This window comes from Vicugna pacos, chromosome 9 (genome assembly GCF_048564905.1).
Source record: "Vicugna pacos chromosome 9, VicPac4, whole genome shotgun sequence".
NCBI lineage: Eukaryota > Metazoa > Chordata > Mammalia > Artiodactyla > Camelidae > Vicugna > Vicugna pacos.
Window position 1 is genome coordinate 51,975,357 of NC_132995.1, and position 16,636 is coordinate 51,991,992.

General features: G+C 43.6%; 1 protein-coding gene across 2 annotated transcripts in view; it reads left to right on the forward strand.

The window, feature by feature from the left end:
* CDH13 (cadherin 13) overlaps window positions 1–16,636 on the forward strand; it is a 1,012,485-nt gene that overhangs the window by 40,700 nt on the left and 955,149 nt on the right. The window contains exon 1 of one of the 2 annotated variants that reach the window (XM_072967812.1): window positions 9,782–9,808. The exons of the other annotated variant lie outside the window; for it this stretch is intronic. Coding sequence (XP_072823913.1) covers window positions 9,797–9,808 — 12 coding nt within the window. The 5' untranslated portion in view covers window positions 9,782–9,796. Of the gene's footprint in view, window positions 1–9,781; window positions 9,809–16,636 lie in introns of those variants that run through there. 2 annotated transcript variants of the gene reach the window in all.

Below are 16,636 nucleotides of genomic sequence, written 5' to 3' on the forward strand. Positions count from 1 at the left end.
AATGTGCGGAGGGGACACAATTCAACCCACTGCCCTCTGCTCCCAGGTACTCCTCAACATCAGAGTCTCCCATTCATCTCCACTGGGCTCTCTTAGCAACCAACTTTGGGCCTTTTCCCATATTATCCTTCCCGTTGAGACTTGAGGTTCACTAGCTCCTGGGAAGGCCAGCACCTTGCTGAATATTGAACATACGAACTCTAAGCTAGTGATATACAAGTGAATTGTGAACCAAGAGTCAGCTCTTCCCTCCAGAAGGCATTTCCTTCCCACTATGGGTGCATCACACCATATCCAGGGCCACCCGGTTAACTAGGGCAATTATTTGTAAATGGTTACAGCATGGTTGCCTCAAGGTTCTGATAGATAGGTCAAAGGAATATGAATGCAAATGTGTTTTTAAAGCACATTGCAGCTATTGTTGGGTATAATGTAAAGTCATTAAGCATATTAGCTGCTGATTTTATAATTAAGTGCTAACATTTTCTGGATGCTAACCTAAGTAACAGGAGATATTGGCCATTTGCAAAACATGGTTAAACAAAAAAGATTCAAAGACAAGAAGTGCCTCTCATCTTAATTATTTTCTTTTTTGCATCATAAAAACCTCATGAACATGCTTTTGCAAAGCATAATGGATGTGGAGCAGCTGTAGAAAACATCTCACTTCCTTTGTTTGGAAACAACATTTTACATTTGAAAAGAAAAATTCTGTCCAGCTGATTTTATTCCAAGGAGAGGGTGATTCTCTGCTGTCTGAGGAATATCTATCTGTGTCTATCAAACATTGGTAAAACTTTAGAGGGAATGGTTTGAAATTGTGTGCTTGTTTTCTGTCAGTGCTTCTTCTTCAAGGTCTCTGGGTGACTGCTGAGTCTGCAGGGGAAGGTGGACTGTTCAGCATCGCATCCTGCTCTTGATTGCCAAGGAGCAGCCACTTATGCTTGAATGAGTAGAGGGAGAAGTTCTGGTTCTCTTCTCTTTTCAGGAGTCATTCACAGGCCATCAGCATCAGCCCAGACTTGTTTTTCCAGATGGCTAAAATGAAATTACTGATCACATCACATCAGGAGCAGAACTACCCCAGTGCCTGAGCTGGTCATATATAGGCAGGCAGCACATCTTACCTTTCCAAGTTCTTAGATGTGAATCTGTGGCCAGTGAACTCTGTGTCCAGTGGGCTTAGCAATGGCCAACACAACCATGGATCCTCTGAGTCACTGTATTCCTTATCTCTCTCTGAACTGACCTCTTTCAGAGGACAAGCTATCTGTCTCTACCCTGTATCAGTTAACAGTTATCATGTAGCAAACCATACCAAAATTTAGTGGCTTAAACAACAACCATGTATTACTTCTCATGAGTAACTGGTGACTGGGTGGTTCTGCTGATCTGGGTCAAATGGTCTGGACTAGGCTTGCCGGTATGTCTGTGGTCAGTTAGCAGGTCTGCTTGAGGCTAGTTAGTCTAGGATGATCTTTGTTGGTATACATTAGCTTTTTCCCAAATGTCTCTGCCATCCCTACTATGGGTGAGCCTGGCATGTTCTCATGGTAGTGGCATGGGTCCAAGAGAAACAGAATTCCTCAAGTACTTTATCAGGTCTCTGGCCCCATTAGCCAAGTCAAGTCTCTGTCCTGACCATATTCAGTCACCGAGTCAAGCTGAGGTCCAACTGGCCTGAATCAGAGTAACTAACATTGCTCTGCTCAGCTTCCCTTCCTTTCCTGGAGGGATGCGATCTTAATCTTTGTTACCCCTATCTATGGCTGGGGTACTGGTACGAATACCATGTATGATGTGGGCACCTAAGCGGAACAGGCCAAAATGTATTCTGGGACATGACAGAACATGGTGGGTACTCAAACAGTGCATTATACAGTGGAAAAAGACAAATTCTGTATTCCCAAGATATAACTTAGTTAAATTCAGTTTTATCGTTGCCCAAAATCTCCCACCAGAAAGGCCCTTGCTCCTGACTCAGTGTGGACATTTGCCTCAGTCAACCTGAGTTCTTTTGCCTGCCTTGCCTGATACTGATAAACAGCCCTGGGTGAACTGGAGAAAACTGAATTGTCAACAACAAGTATCTGAGCAGTACACATGGCTCAAGATAAGGAGCCCTTTGGTTACTTCCCTCAAGATGAGGGAGTTTTTGAACTTCTTGGTCCACAAATTCAATTTACTTCATTCACCCAGGGAGTATTAGATCTGGGAAGGCTAGTTAGGTGTTCTTTCTACTTGCTTAATGTTTATTTAGCCCTTAAAGTTTTGCCTAACTATTCCTTTCTCCATTAAGTCTTCCTTGAACAGGTATAACTAGACAACCTCTTGTGTATGACTCATTGAATTTATACAGTAGACTTTTTATTCTTCTTTCATTCATCTGTTTATCAAATATGTATTGAATACTTCCTCTGTGCCAGGTACTGAGTAAAAACCTTTGAACAAAAGCAAGGTCCCTGTGTCATGGAGCTTATGTTTGGGAGGGAGGGTTCTGTAATAAATAAATAATCAAATAAATATGTGCTATATTAGATGCTAAGAAGAACAATAAGATAGGGTAAGGGACAGACAATAATGGTGTGTGTGTGTGTGTGTTTGGGGTATGTCTTAGACAGTTGGTCAAGGAAGCCCTTTTTATAAGTTGCGTTTGGTCAAGGATCTGAACTATGGGCTATGTGGGCATTTGGGGGAGAGCTTCATAGGGAGAAGATAGTTCAGCACATGGAACAAGCTTGGCTCTTTTGAAGAACAGCAAAGAAGATAGTGGGGTTTGAATGAACAGAGAGAGAGTAGTCCAACATGAGATCAGAGAGATAGCAGGGCTCCTGATTGTATCAAGGGACAACTTAAGTTTGTTCTAAGTGGGATCATAAGTATGGTAGACAGAATAATGGTCTCCAAAGATGACCATGTCCAACCCTTGGAACCTGTGGCTATGTTACCCTCATGTGGCAAGAGAGTCTTTGCAAATGTGATTAAGCTAAGAATCTTGAGATGGGGAGATTATCCTGGGTTATCAGGGTGGGCCCAATGTAATTAGTAGGGTCCTTATAAGAGAGAGGGAGGCAAGAGGATCAGATTCATAGAAGGAGATGGGACAACAGAAGCAGAGGCTGAGGTGATGCAGGGCGGTGAGCCAAGGAGTGGAGATGGCCTATAGAAGTTAGAAAAGGCAAGAACAGATCCTCCCCTGGAGGATTTCTGGAGAGAAAGGAATAGAATCTGCCACCACCTTAATTTTAGCCCATATGACCCATTTCAAACTTCTGATCTCCAGAACTGTAAGATAATCAATTTGTGTCACTTTAAGTCATTTAGTTTATGATAGTATTTTACAACTGGAAGTCACTGGAGAGTTTTGAAGAGAATTATAACATTTAATAGAAAATCCCTGGCTGATTATGTGGAAGATGGAAGGAGGAAGGCCAAGTAGAAGTGTTTGAAGGAGTCCAGAGAAGAGATTATGGTGCTTGGTCTAAGGCAGTGATGATGGAGAGAAGTGATGGAATCTCCATGTGTTTTTAAAACAGACTCTAGGACTCAGTATGTAAGAAATTGATTGTAGGTGCTGAGGGAGACAGAGGAGCATAGATGACTCCCAGATTCTTGACTTAAGTTCCTGAAAAGATGAAAATGCTATTTATTGAGAATGGTTGGAGGAAAATCAGTTTTGGAGGTTTGGTGTATGTATGTGGAGGGGAAGAATTGATGAAGAATTCCACTTGTATATATTATGTTTAAAATGTCTGCAAATCATCAAAGTAGAGGTGTCAAACAGGCAGTGGTTTTTTTTTTTTAATGAATTTGGAGCTCAGGGGAGTGCTCTGGGCTAGAGGTCTAAATGCAAGCATTGTTAGTGTAAAGATGATGCTTAAAATCATGGGGATGGATAAGATTGCCTAGGAAAGAAGTACAGATGAAGGAGAGCACAGGCTGGGGAGGGGACATGGCAGCATTCCATGTAGAACTTACTAATGTCAGCAATACTCCCTCTTGTCTGGAACTTAGGCTGGAAAAGAGCTCTGCTAGAATGTTGGGATGGGAGTATAAAATCAAGGAGATTTCTTAGTTACCCATTTCCCTCCAAAATGTATAACATGACTGGACCCAAACTGATACTCCCTAGCACTTACTCATAATGGAAAGATATGATGCTTTCTTAAACAGATAAACAAAACCACATATTTAAGCAAAGGCAGCCATCATACCATGAGTACTGTGATACCCTTTGGCTTAGTATACTCATGAAAGTGCTTTAATATGGGTCCATGGGATAAATAATGATTGTAAGAAAAGGGTAAATACTTGGGAGAATCAGACGGAAGTGTACTATGTGGAGGGCAACATGGCTTCCCAGATTGATTCATTTGCTCTTGTTGACTGTTTCTACACTATAAATCTCAGTTGAAGAGTCTTGCTGTACCTAAAATGAGGGCCCAGAAACCCCAAACAAGAATACAATGGCTCACCAGGGGAAGCATTAACCAACCTAAATGATGCTTTCCTTCCCTGAAGAAATCTCCTCCATCTGTGCCAGAGTCGTTATTTCTGCCTTTCTTGGAAAGGAGGAAATTTGCATCATCAAAAACAGGATTTGTGTGTCCAACCTGACTTTAAAGATATTAAATGATAAACTTTTCGAATAAAGAAACAGAATGAACTCAAAGTTCCCACTCCACTTGCTGGATGAATGAAGATGGAGCCTCAAGCAGAGCTCTTGAAGGAAGGAAAGCATGTTTCTTGGTACCCCACCCATGATATGCTCTGACAAGGGCTCTATTTCAAAGACCTGGTCCAATATTAGAGCCACTAAGAAACTCATGATAATTGCTTGGTTATTTTCTATGTAAGTTATCTCTTATTTCAAACTGCTCATGCAGCTATATTCTTGCCATAGAGAGTATATCAGTTAGCTATTGCCTCCCTAATGCTGTGTAACAAGCCACCCCAAGTCAATGGCATATACAGTAAGTATTTATTTCTTGCCCATTTATCTGTAGGGCAGCTGGAGTTAGCTCAGGTGGCTCTGCTCCACATAGTTTCATTCTTGGGCTCAGGCTAAAGGGATATTAGTTATCTGGGAGGAGGTCTGTATGGTAGAGGTTAGAAGCTCTCAGAGGGGTGAATGGAATGATATAATGTCTCTTAAGGCTTAGGTTCAGAAGTAGTATCCACATTTCATTGGCCAAAGCAAGTCATATGACCAAGTCCAATATCATTAGGGGCAGGGAAGTATACTCTTCCCATGAATGTTGGGGAAAGAGAGTGAATATTTAATGAATGATAAGCTAATCTGTATAAGGAGGAATACTAATATTTCTGTTTTTTTTTAATATGGGAAACTGAAACACAGTGAAATCAATGCCATGTCTGTGCAATAGTTGAAATTTAGAGAAATCATTTTGTATTGATTACCAAAATGGTTATTCATGAGGCTATTTTTCTGCATCTTCATGTACTTAGTTACCAGATATAGTTATTTTCTAGATGGGACCTCAGTGACTCTCCTGTTATCCATGGACTGCCTGGATGGCACTGACTATATAGTGACCTATTCAGGTAGTTGAAAGTTGATCAGAATGACCCCCAGACAATTTGGATGGTAGTGTTGGAAGACAGAGGGAGCAAAAAATGCCCACTGAACTGAGGAGGCTCTTGAAACTGAAAAATCAGGCAGACAGCTCCATACAATCAATGGATCAGTTTATTATGGGGTAACTTATAAGGTGACATCTGGATCAGGCAGACAATGATCTGGAAGCGTCTGTACCTGTGTCTTAAATTAGGAATGTACATCCTTCTTCCAAGTACCTTTATGTACTTTATCACATTTTAACCTCAAAAATCCACTGATGCTTATTATGTCCATTTCACTGTTGAGAAAATCTAGGCTTGGAGTAGACGAGTAATATGCCCAAGATTGCACAACTAGAAAACTGGGGAAGTCGAGGATCCCAGGGTAGGGGACTCCAGAGCCCGTGTTCTTAACAGCTGTGCTGGGTTCCTAGCCAAGCAGATCATTAGCCAGGCTGGCAGCCCTTTCTCCAGGCAGCCTCAGACTCCCGCTTTTCCTGCTTTCTCGTCACTCCTGAGTGACTAAGCTTTCCATGCATAGCCCAGTCCTGGTCCATCCCTGACTCTCCCAAGATCCAAGCAGAAGGACACTCCTTGCACCCCATGCTGCAACATCATTTACCTTCAAGCCACCTCTGTTTGGAATCAGGCCTCCCTGAGCCAGCCCTTTTATTAAAAAACCTCTGCCTGCCCTTTTGCTAACCCACACTGGGAGGCCAGGTCCACAGGAGACTCTCCTCTTCGCCCTAATGATGGAGAGACTGATTACCCATCACTCCACTTTCCAGATTGCTGGAGCTGGTAGTGGCAGAAAAAACGCCATCAAGGCTACTGCGTCCAAGCATGGACTTACCGGAACAATGATGAATGGGCTTGAAGAGGCCTGCATGTACTCTCATAGCATAATAAGGTGCTGGCTAGCAGACTCTCGCCAAGAAGGGCATAGACACTCCCTTGCTGGAATTAGGCCTCTGTTTTCTCTTTTGGGCTGAGGTCTAAGCTCCTGTCACTGTCACTCAACCTTGGTGTCAATTTCCAGGAAACAGTCAAATGCAGCTCAGAGAATTGAGAGGCCCTGGGAGGTAACTTGAGGTGAGAGAGTGAAATGGCAGTGAGCATGGAACAGGGCTCCTGACCAGCTGAGCCTGGACTCCTCAGTGCTTCCCCCGTGGCCATGGCCTGAGGCCGGAGCTGATCCTATAGTTATAACTGAGGCAGTGTGTGAAGTAGTAGTCAGAGGTCTGCTGGCCTAGCTTGGAATGTTTGCTCCATCATTTCCTATTTGTGAAGCCATAAGTTAATTTCTAAATATCAGCAAGAGTCAGTTTTCTTAATTGTACAGTGGAGATTTTAGAAATAATACTGCTCCAAAAGGGGAGGACTTATGCAATCGGCAGGAAATTACGTAGCAGAGTCTCAGCTTTTATGATGTCCATCCTGGCCACCATGTCTTAAGCACGGCTTGTTTGGCCAGAAATAATTTTCAAGAGAACAATTAAGGAAATTGTCTACAAAACAGAAACAGAATCACGGACATAATAAACAAACTTATGATTACTGGGGAGAAGGGGCATGGGAAGGGATAAATTGGGAGTTTGAGATTTGCAAATATTAACTACTATTTATTTATATAAAATAGATTAAAAACAAATTTCTTCTGTATAGCTCAGGGAACTATATTCAATATTTTGTAGTAACCTATAATGAAAAAGAATATGAAAACAAATATATGTATGTACATGCTTGACTGAAACATTATGCTGTACACCAGAAATTGACACATAGTAAACTGACTATACTTCAATTTAAAAAAGAGAGAGAGAGAACATTAGGGCCCTGGAAGAAAATTATGGCACAACCCATTGGTCTTCCTGTGGTCGTACTTTGGGGCTGGATTTGGAGAGAGGGGCAGGAGTAACCCTTGAAGCTACCCCCTTAGTTTTCTCTGCTGGTGAGAATCTGTCTGGAGCTAAAGGGTAAAGGAGTGAGGTTGTTGTGTTTTCCTCAGTGAATGAGCTATCAGCTGGCCCTGTTCAATTGCGTGTGTCCATATGCTTCCCATTTGGAGGTGGCCCCTTACTTTTAAGATGGGAAGGACTGAAGAGTGTATTACTATAGTTGAGATAGAGGCAGTGGTGGGGGGTGCGGAGGCTGACCACTAAGGCAGTGGGGAGGTCAGCACTGTGGCTTGGATTCTGAGAAGGGGAAGGGGACACGAATCTGCAGTGAAACCAGAGTGATTGACTTTTGCAATGAGGAAGGACGTCTCTTTCATTGCAAGAACACTTATAGCGCCCTGGTCTAGTCCCAGGGCAAGCTTGTATTTTAAAAAGCTTAGTACAGACAGAAATTCCAGTCTTTCTTTGTGTTCTCAAACAAGGGCATTGTCTTGGTTTGGGTTTCTCCAAAAGCAGACTCTGAGCCTAGGATTTGAGTCCAAGGATTTTATTTGGGAAATAATCCCAGTAATTCCAGTAGGTGGGTAGGGAAGAGACACAGTGTGGTAGCCTGAAAAACGGTACCCAACAGCCTTTCACATCCTAATCCCTGGAACCCATGGGTGTTAAGTTATGTGGCAAAGTCATGGAAGATTGTTAAAGACCCTGAGATGAGCAGATGATCCTGGATTATCTATGTGGGCCTTAGCTGTAATCACATGCATCCTTATAAGGAGACAGAGGGAGATTTGAAGCACACAAAGAAGAAGGCAATGTGACTACCAGAGCAGAGATTGGAGTGATGTTGAGTACAAATCAAGAAATCCTAACTGCCATCAGAAGCTGGAAAGTTTCTCCTCTAGTACCTCCAGAGTAAGCGTGGCCCTGCTGACACCTTGATCTTGGACTTCTGGGGCCTCCAGAACAGTGAGAGAAAAAATTTATTTGCTTTAACCCACCAAGTTAATGATAATTTGTTACTGCAGAGCTAGGAAGCTCATACAACAGGGAGGGAAGGACGTTTTCAGGGTGTGTTAATAAACTGGTTTTCTCTGTGGGTGATTGGAGTTCGATCCCACTGTGGGCCTCTTGGAGCTTGGAGGCCATGCCTCCCAGTTGCTTCATCTGAAGGGTGAGAAAACTGGAGTATTTATTCACCAAATCTTTTAATCAATGCTCAGTGTCTGCTCATGGGGGCATTAACTCCCTGGCACCCCCAGCCTGCTCTGTGCACCAGAGCTTTACACCAGAGAACTCTGTTAGGCAGAGTAGCTCTTGCAGTTTTCTGCAGTAAGAATTTGCCAGCATGTTTGGAGTGGTGAGTATTGAGGGGATAGATTCTTCTCTGGAGGTTACAGTGGACCCTACCCGTGTTCATAATCCAGGTCAACTGTTTTTGTTTTTGTTTTTGTTTTTGTTTTCTAGTGTCTGAAACCCTCACAGAGCCAGCAGCCTCTGACTCTCCTAGCCCAGGACTCTCTCTCTCTCACCCACAGCATTCCTGTTCTGTCATCTTTGATACCTGAAAGCTCTGTCTGAGTCAGGGACAGGGAAAGTTGGTGAATACCTACAGGTGAATAATTTGGGTCCCATCATCAGTATAGTAGGAGGCAAAAAGAGCAATGGATTCAGACACAGGATTGTAGAAAAGAATTTACTTTCTGTAACTGCTGATTGTCAGAGAGAAACATCATCTGAACGTTCTGTGGCCCAGCCTCTCTCCCTGTCATTTCTTCTATAGAGTGTATTTCTCTGGATTTCAGGTGTGTTTAGGCAATACACTGTGGACATCACGAATATTAATTACCTATGTAGGGTGTTTTACAGGTTACAACTCAGTTTTAAAACCAGTGTTTAAGTTATTTCTGATGATGAGAGGGTGAGGATGGTATTATAATCATACTGACCATTTTTAACCATTAACCATCATTAATCATTAACCACTATCAACCAAATCAATTTTACTGCAGAGAAAACGTAAACTTATGGCCTTGCTACTCAAACTGTGGTCTATGGACCACCAGCAGCATCACATGGGAGCTTGTCAGAAATTCAGAATCTCAGGCTCCTCTTTGGATCTGCTGAACTTGCATTTTGCCCAGTTCATAGGTGGCTCATCTTTGAGAACTGCTGACTTATTCATCCTGAGACCTGGGCCTCTCTTGTGATTCTGTTGACCTGGGGTCTTCTTTGCAGGCTTGAAGAGAGGGAATAGGGTGAGCAGAAGAAGACACTTCAGGAGGCCTCTTCTGGGGGATTCCTTGGGGTCTGAGGGCCTGATGATCCAGCAGGTAAATCTCTGTGACTCACCCACCTTCTCTTCCTTCAAATTGGTAGATGAGACCTTTTTGACTGCTGGTCCCCAGTTGCCTGCCCTCTGCAATTGTGTGTTAAGAGGTGGGCATTGTGGGGGTGGAGAAGGACCAAACCACTTTTAATTTTTCCTGCTAGGCCGAGAATTTAGGGCAATTTTCTCAGCTGCTTCCTCTGGCAACTTCCCCTTTCCCTCTTCCACTCTGTCTTGAGTCTCTGAGGGGGAAGGGGATTATGCTTTGCTCCGCTGAAATTTGGAAACCCCTTTCTATTTTTCTTAGCCCCCTGTTCTGGCAGTGCCTGTTAAATTCTGCTTCCTAAACCTTCCCAGGCTCCAAATAATCTCCTGTGTCTTTCCCATAAACTCTTTTGAATTCACTCACTCATGTAACATGGAGAAGAGCTGCGTTGTTATGCCAAAGCCAGCTTCTCCCATGAGCCTTTGTCACACAAATAAAATAGATGTTTGCCTTTGTTGCTCCTGCTCCACTTTTTTTACATTCCCCGGCACAGGCTTTTAACAGAGTTTATTCGAAATGGAAAAGAAAGCCTCTAAAGGCAGCGAAGGGTGCCTGTTCATTCTTCTGATTCTAGCTCCTGCCCTTCCCTGGTGCCTGTGTTTCCGATAATGAATGTCACAGGGGGATGGGGAGATGAATGGGGACTGATAAGTGCAAACCGTTATTGCATTCAGCTCTTTGGAGCCTGCGAGGGGTGCTGCGACAGCAGGGAGCACTTTCCTGCCACCTCCTGTCTCCTCCACCCCAGCTGAAAGGAGGACATTTTTGTAATGGTGCAGAGAGGGAAAAGCACTGGGAGTCCGAGTGACTGGGGTTACTGGTTCTGGCTTTGCCGCCAACATGCTGGGAAACCATGGCCGTGTGACTGAATCTTTCTGGGCTTCTGTTTCCTTCTGTGTGGTGAACCTGTAACCTTCTTTCTGCTTCATAAAGTTGCACAACTATATATGTTAAGATATTCCTCCTTGGATTAAGGAAGAAATATAGCTCCCTCCATGCATCCCAAAGTGCCTACCATTGGTTGTTTTCCCGTGGGGTTCCAGAGACCAAAGCTAACCTGACTTGGTGGGATAATAGACAGTCGTGCAAACACTTGGTGGACTGTAGAATGCTATGCCTGGGTGCAGTCTTGCCATTATCTTCAGTCTGCTGAGGCAGCAGTGGGCCCATCGCGGGATGCTGAGAGGGAGAAAGTGAAGGAAGCTATGAGGGTTGGGTAGGCCTGGTGAGAAGCTATTGATGGGGGAATCTAAGGTGGGATCAAACTGGATAATGTGGGAAGACTGAGGGAAGTGGTGGGTGGTAAGAAAACAGGTCAGACAGTGATTGGACATAATGATTTTCTTAGTCCATTCAGGCTGCTGTAACAAAATGCCACAGACCAAGAGGCCCATAAGCAACAGAAACGAATTTCTCACAGTTCTGGGAGATGGAAATCTGTGGTCAGGGATCAGCGTGGCTAGTCGAAGGTCCTCCTCTGGGTCACAGACTTTTGCACTATGTCCACACATGGTGGAATGGTTGAGGGAGCTCTGCAGGGTTTCTTTTATAAGAATAGTAATCCCATTCATGAGGGCTCCACCTTCAGGACCTAATTACCTCTCAATGTTTCCATCTCCTAATACTGTCATCTTGGGCATTAAGATTTAACATACGGATTTTGGTCAGGGAGGCACGAACATTCTGACCGTAGCAATGATTGTAAAACATTTGGCATCCTTTTTACGCTTTCAGTTTTGATTTCATCCCTACTCTGTCATCTCTAAACCTACTCTGGGTTGTCACAGTCCCTCCTTATATGAGAATTAAGCTCAAATTTCTAGTCTGTTTTAACTACTTCAGTCATTGATAAGAATATCACCTCCTTTAACAAACATACTCTTTAGCTATTAATACAGCCTAGAGCTACAATGGTTATTTTCGGTCTGTTTTTGTCAATCATGTTTTCCTTCAGACTATCTGAACTTATGGCCAACAAATGTAGTCCATCTTTTCTCTCATAGCTGGTGCCAATGTGGCTTTCACTGATTCTCTAATCTCACTGATTCTCTATTCTCTAGTTTTAAGAGAAAAGCTTTGCTCTAATTATGAGATTTATAATAATTTAAAATGTTGGCAGCTTAAAGAGACATGATAGTAAGGATCCAGCCAGATAGATAAATCCTTTATGGATATCCAGGGACATAAAATGGGGTTGGTGAAGTGGTGGCCAGAACCAGAGAGGGGAGGAAAGGGTCAGATGAAAAAGGTGGGGGCCAGCCTCCTTGATGACCCACAGTGATCCTGGGCTCCAGGTATTCACACCTTTATGTAATCTCTTCCCATAATGACTCAGAGGGCCAGTCAATTATGGTGGTAATTACATTTGTGACTTCTGAGGCTACGTCATAACTGGCATTGCAGCTTCCACCCTGGCCTCTTGGATCTCTCACTTTGGGGGAAGCTAGCCACCATGACATGAAGAAGCTCAAGGCCCAGGTGAGGAAGAACTGCCGCCTCCTGCCAACAGCCAGCATCAGTTTGCCAGCCACATGAGAGATCTACTTAGAAAAAAGCTTCTCCAACCCAAGTCAAGCCTTCAGATGACTGTAGTCCTGGTCAATCTCTTGGCCCTAATAGAGATCCTCAATTCAGAATTTTCCAGCTAAGGTGCTCTTGAATTCCTGACCCATAGAAACTCTGAGTGAAAATAAATAAATATTTGCTATTATTAGCCACTGAGTTTTGGTGCAGCAATAGGTAATTAATATAGTGGGTACGAGAACTTGGTGTCAGGGAGAGCTGACAGTCAGAAATAGAGAAGCCGATTTTTGCTTTTAATCTACAGATTAAAACTTCTTATTTCTTTTAAAATAAAATTTTGTAGTTTATGAGAACTGCATTTTAGGAAGGGAAGAGGAGAGTACTCACCAGTCAGATGCCTGGGACTTCCACACGCCAGACCCTTAATACATCAAGTACATGCTTAAAAAAAAAAAATCCTTGAATATAACCAAAGGCTCCTGCAGACCTTGCCTTGTGGTCATCAGGGGAGGAGGAATCCTGTGACATTCATGGGGAGGGGGAGATGAAGCCCTGTGATGCTCAGCAGAGGAGAGGAAGGTGGTCCTTGCCATAAGTTAGCAAACATCAAAAGGCTTTTTGAAAAGCATACAGATAAAATATCTTTGAAAGAAGTCACTATATTTGTCCAGTAAAACATGTAGGGTCTCTAAATGGGTTCTAGCATTTTTCCAAGAGAGTAAGTCTTTGAAGATCTATAAAAGGGTCATGGTGTCGGTCGAGCAGAGTAAAACACTCCGACTCTCTTGTTGAGGTTTTTCAGTTTCAGAATATGTGGCATGAAGTTCAGTTGACTGTGGATTGTCAGCAGCATGAGGACAGAAATAAAAGCCAAACCATAAAGCTCAGGAGCTGGGCAGAGCTGCGGTGGCCAGGGCCAGGGCCAGGACTGGGGGCCAAGTGAGGACTTGACAGTTGTTACCAACACGGCTGCTCAGATATTTTTAGAGGGACTTAAGCCTCTATGACTGGGATAAGCAATTCCCTGCTCTGTCTAGAGTTCTGCGATTTACTTTCCAAAATTTGGGGATAACAGGATTTTGTTAGTGCTTCCCTACTCTTGCAGTCTGGAAAGAAATCCATTGACTAGGCTAGGATGAGGCCACAGATGCCAGGCAGTGAAGGAGTCTGCTTTGCCATGAGAGATCCACCGTGTACAGGAAGCCTCAGGTTGGGTTTCCATTTTCCTTCAGAGAAAGCAGTTTTCTTCCTTTCCCCATTTCTGTACCTGTGCCGCCCAGATGGCATGTGAAGACTAGATGGAGGGTGCTCATCAAAGCTGATGACACTGAGAATTACTGTTATTTTCAAGACATTAGGTCATATTGCCTTTTTCATAAGATGGGCCTCTTAATAGTATTTTTTCTGATTTAAAATAAAATGCAACCGATTGAAGAAATAAGTAACATTAGAGAAGTTTTAAAAGGCAATAATGCCTTAATCCAGGCACTCAAAAATACAGGTCATTTTATATCTCCTCTGGGCAAATAAAATGACCACAAGAGAGTTATGGCCTAGTCAAGAGTGATTTGGTTACAAGAGCCAAAACCCCACTTGAAACAAAATAAGCAAACCAAAGCAAAACCGAAACCAAAACCAAAAAACAAAGGAAAAAAGAAAGAAAAGAAAGAGAAATTGATTGGACTGTTCTGCAGGGTGTTGACTTGACTTAGCTCCATCTTCCACTTCTTTGGTTCACAATCTCAAGAGGGAGAATTGGATTGGCAAGAGTGGTTCAGGATCCTTCCCGAGCAGACAGGCAGCATGGTGGTGGGGCCTGCCCTTCTGGGTAGATAGGAGGGCCATGAACTGGATAGACTCTCCCAAATGTCTTCTACAAACTTCTGCCCTGGTGAGGAACACTGGTTAGCTCATAAACATGCACACCTTGAGGGGTTGCAAGAAATACAAGGTGATAAAATTGCCAGATTAAAAAAAAGAGAGAGAGAGAGGAAGGGAGGGAAGGAAAGAGGAAGGTGATGGAAAGAGAAAGAGAGAGAGGGAGAGAAAATTAAGTATGCAATAATTGTGATATACTAAAACATTATTTGTTGTTTATCTGAAATGCAAATTTAACTTGGCATCCTGTATTTTATCTGGCAACACTACCCAAGGCTAATCCTTCTCTATTGGAACTGTCATGGAGAAGGACTTGGGAGAATTTAAACTGAGTCTCAAACTAAATTTTCTGTGCTCCAGGGCTGCTTGTGTCAATGTCCTGTTTGTTTCCTGTGATCTGGTTTTATTTTCAAGAGAAGCACCCTGGTATAATGAAAAAGCAGGTGTGATGAACCTGGCTTTGAGGTCTGGATCTGTCACTTAGGAACTAGATGATGCTGGACAAGCCATTGGTTTTGAGGTGACTCTGTTTCCTCATCTAGAAACCAGGGATAGCTCTGCCTATTTCAGAAGATTTCTGTGGGGAACAAGTTCAGGAGGTAGAATCACCTAACAGGATACAAGCCCCACAGCAGATGTTCAGCTAACATGTATGTCCCTTTCTCTTTTCCTCCTCATTGAATGAATAGAAATACCAGTATCTATTAGTATTTATTGAATAGCTATAATCGTCTGTATGCCAGCTGCAGGATAATGTGCTGTACCAGCATTGTGTTATTTAATTCAAGCAACAGTGGAGTGAGAGAGCTACTATTTCCAATTTATTGATGATGAAACTGGGGCTTAGGTTGGTACAAGAGGATCTGAACTTCTAAATGACAGAACTGGGATACAAACCCAGGCCCATGGGTCTCCAGAGGGCAGGCCCTCAACCTTCGCTCAAATCCCCTTCATTGTACTCGTACAGCACACACCTCGTGGCGTGGCACATGGAGTGTTTGCAGTGCCGGATCCACCCACTGCTGATATTTGTTGCGTGCTCGCGCCGTCACAGGCTTCCTACTGGGCACTGAGGATGTAGGGATGATAAAGTCAAAGGCTTCTCTCATAGAGTTTCCATCCCAGTTAGGAAACAGACAGTAAACGAGTAAACAGACACAGGCAAGACATGGCATCCTACTGTGGTATGTGATACAAAGAAGAACAGGAATGAGATGTGTGACCTGGGGCTAAGGAGTAGAAGAGAGGTATTTTAAATAAAGGTATTCATGGAGGGCTTCTTTGAGGAGGTGCCCTGTGAGACCAGATCTAAAAAAGGCAGGAGAAGATACAGGCAGAGGTGTGGCAAATGTAAACACAGAGACAAGAACAAGCCAGGGTGATGGAGCACAGTGAGGAGTCTTGTGTGAAGCACAGTGTGCACAGCAGAGAGGCAGCATGTGAGGTCAGACACTAGCGGAGTTGAGGATTTATTCCTCAGTGGTGGAAGATGTATGTTTGCCGGGGGCTGATCCACCTGTGACCTGCAGCGCTGACCACAGCTTCAGGAGAAAGGCCCCTGTCTCTGAGAAGCGGCTGCGCCTGCACAAGGAAACCAATCATGCCACTTATCGCCCCAGTTTGAAAAGTAATTGCAGACACATGTGTAAAGGGCAGGGCAATCTTTTCTGCCAATTATGTGCCCTGCTATTAGGTGATTAGAAGCTGGTAAAGTCACGGTGTGAGGGATTAGCAGCACAATTCCCTCTCCCGTCAGCCCTGCATTTCTACTTCTCCCAAGGGCGCCTTCTTCCCTCCCTGGGTGCTGGTCTCAGTTTGACCAGGTGCCTCTCCCAAATTATGTCCCCTCAACACACTTGTCCTTGTCTATAAAAGGAAAAAAGCCTGCAAGAGACCATTATAAAACTGCAGTTGAAAAACAAGGTTAGGTGTGCCTGGCTAGAAGACTGCAGACTTGTATTTACAGCAATATTTGTGAGGACTGTTTGGTCCTGGACATTTCCAAAGCTGCTTTCCAACCAGACTGTGCTGGTCCTTGCTGCACTTTCACGTGCCTGCTGGAGAGCCTGTGCACATCTGCCCATTTCTTTGCACCTTATATTCCCTAATCCATCTGTCCCTTTGTTCTTCAAGTCAGTATTGAATTAAACATCTATTTTCTGCCTGGCATAGACTTGCTCTTTGAAATGAATAGTGAAGTCTAGTGGTTAAGGTCAAATAGTCACATCGCAGCTCAGCTCCTTCAGTTACATTTTTGCAGTCAGTTTTCTTCATCTGGAAAAAGGGGATGGGGGCAGGGTGGGATTCTCTGCCTCTCCTACCCTTTCTAACCCTCTCCATCTACCCTCATTCTTAGTCCTGGCGGAGAGGGGCCTTCTAGCCTCT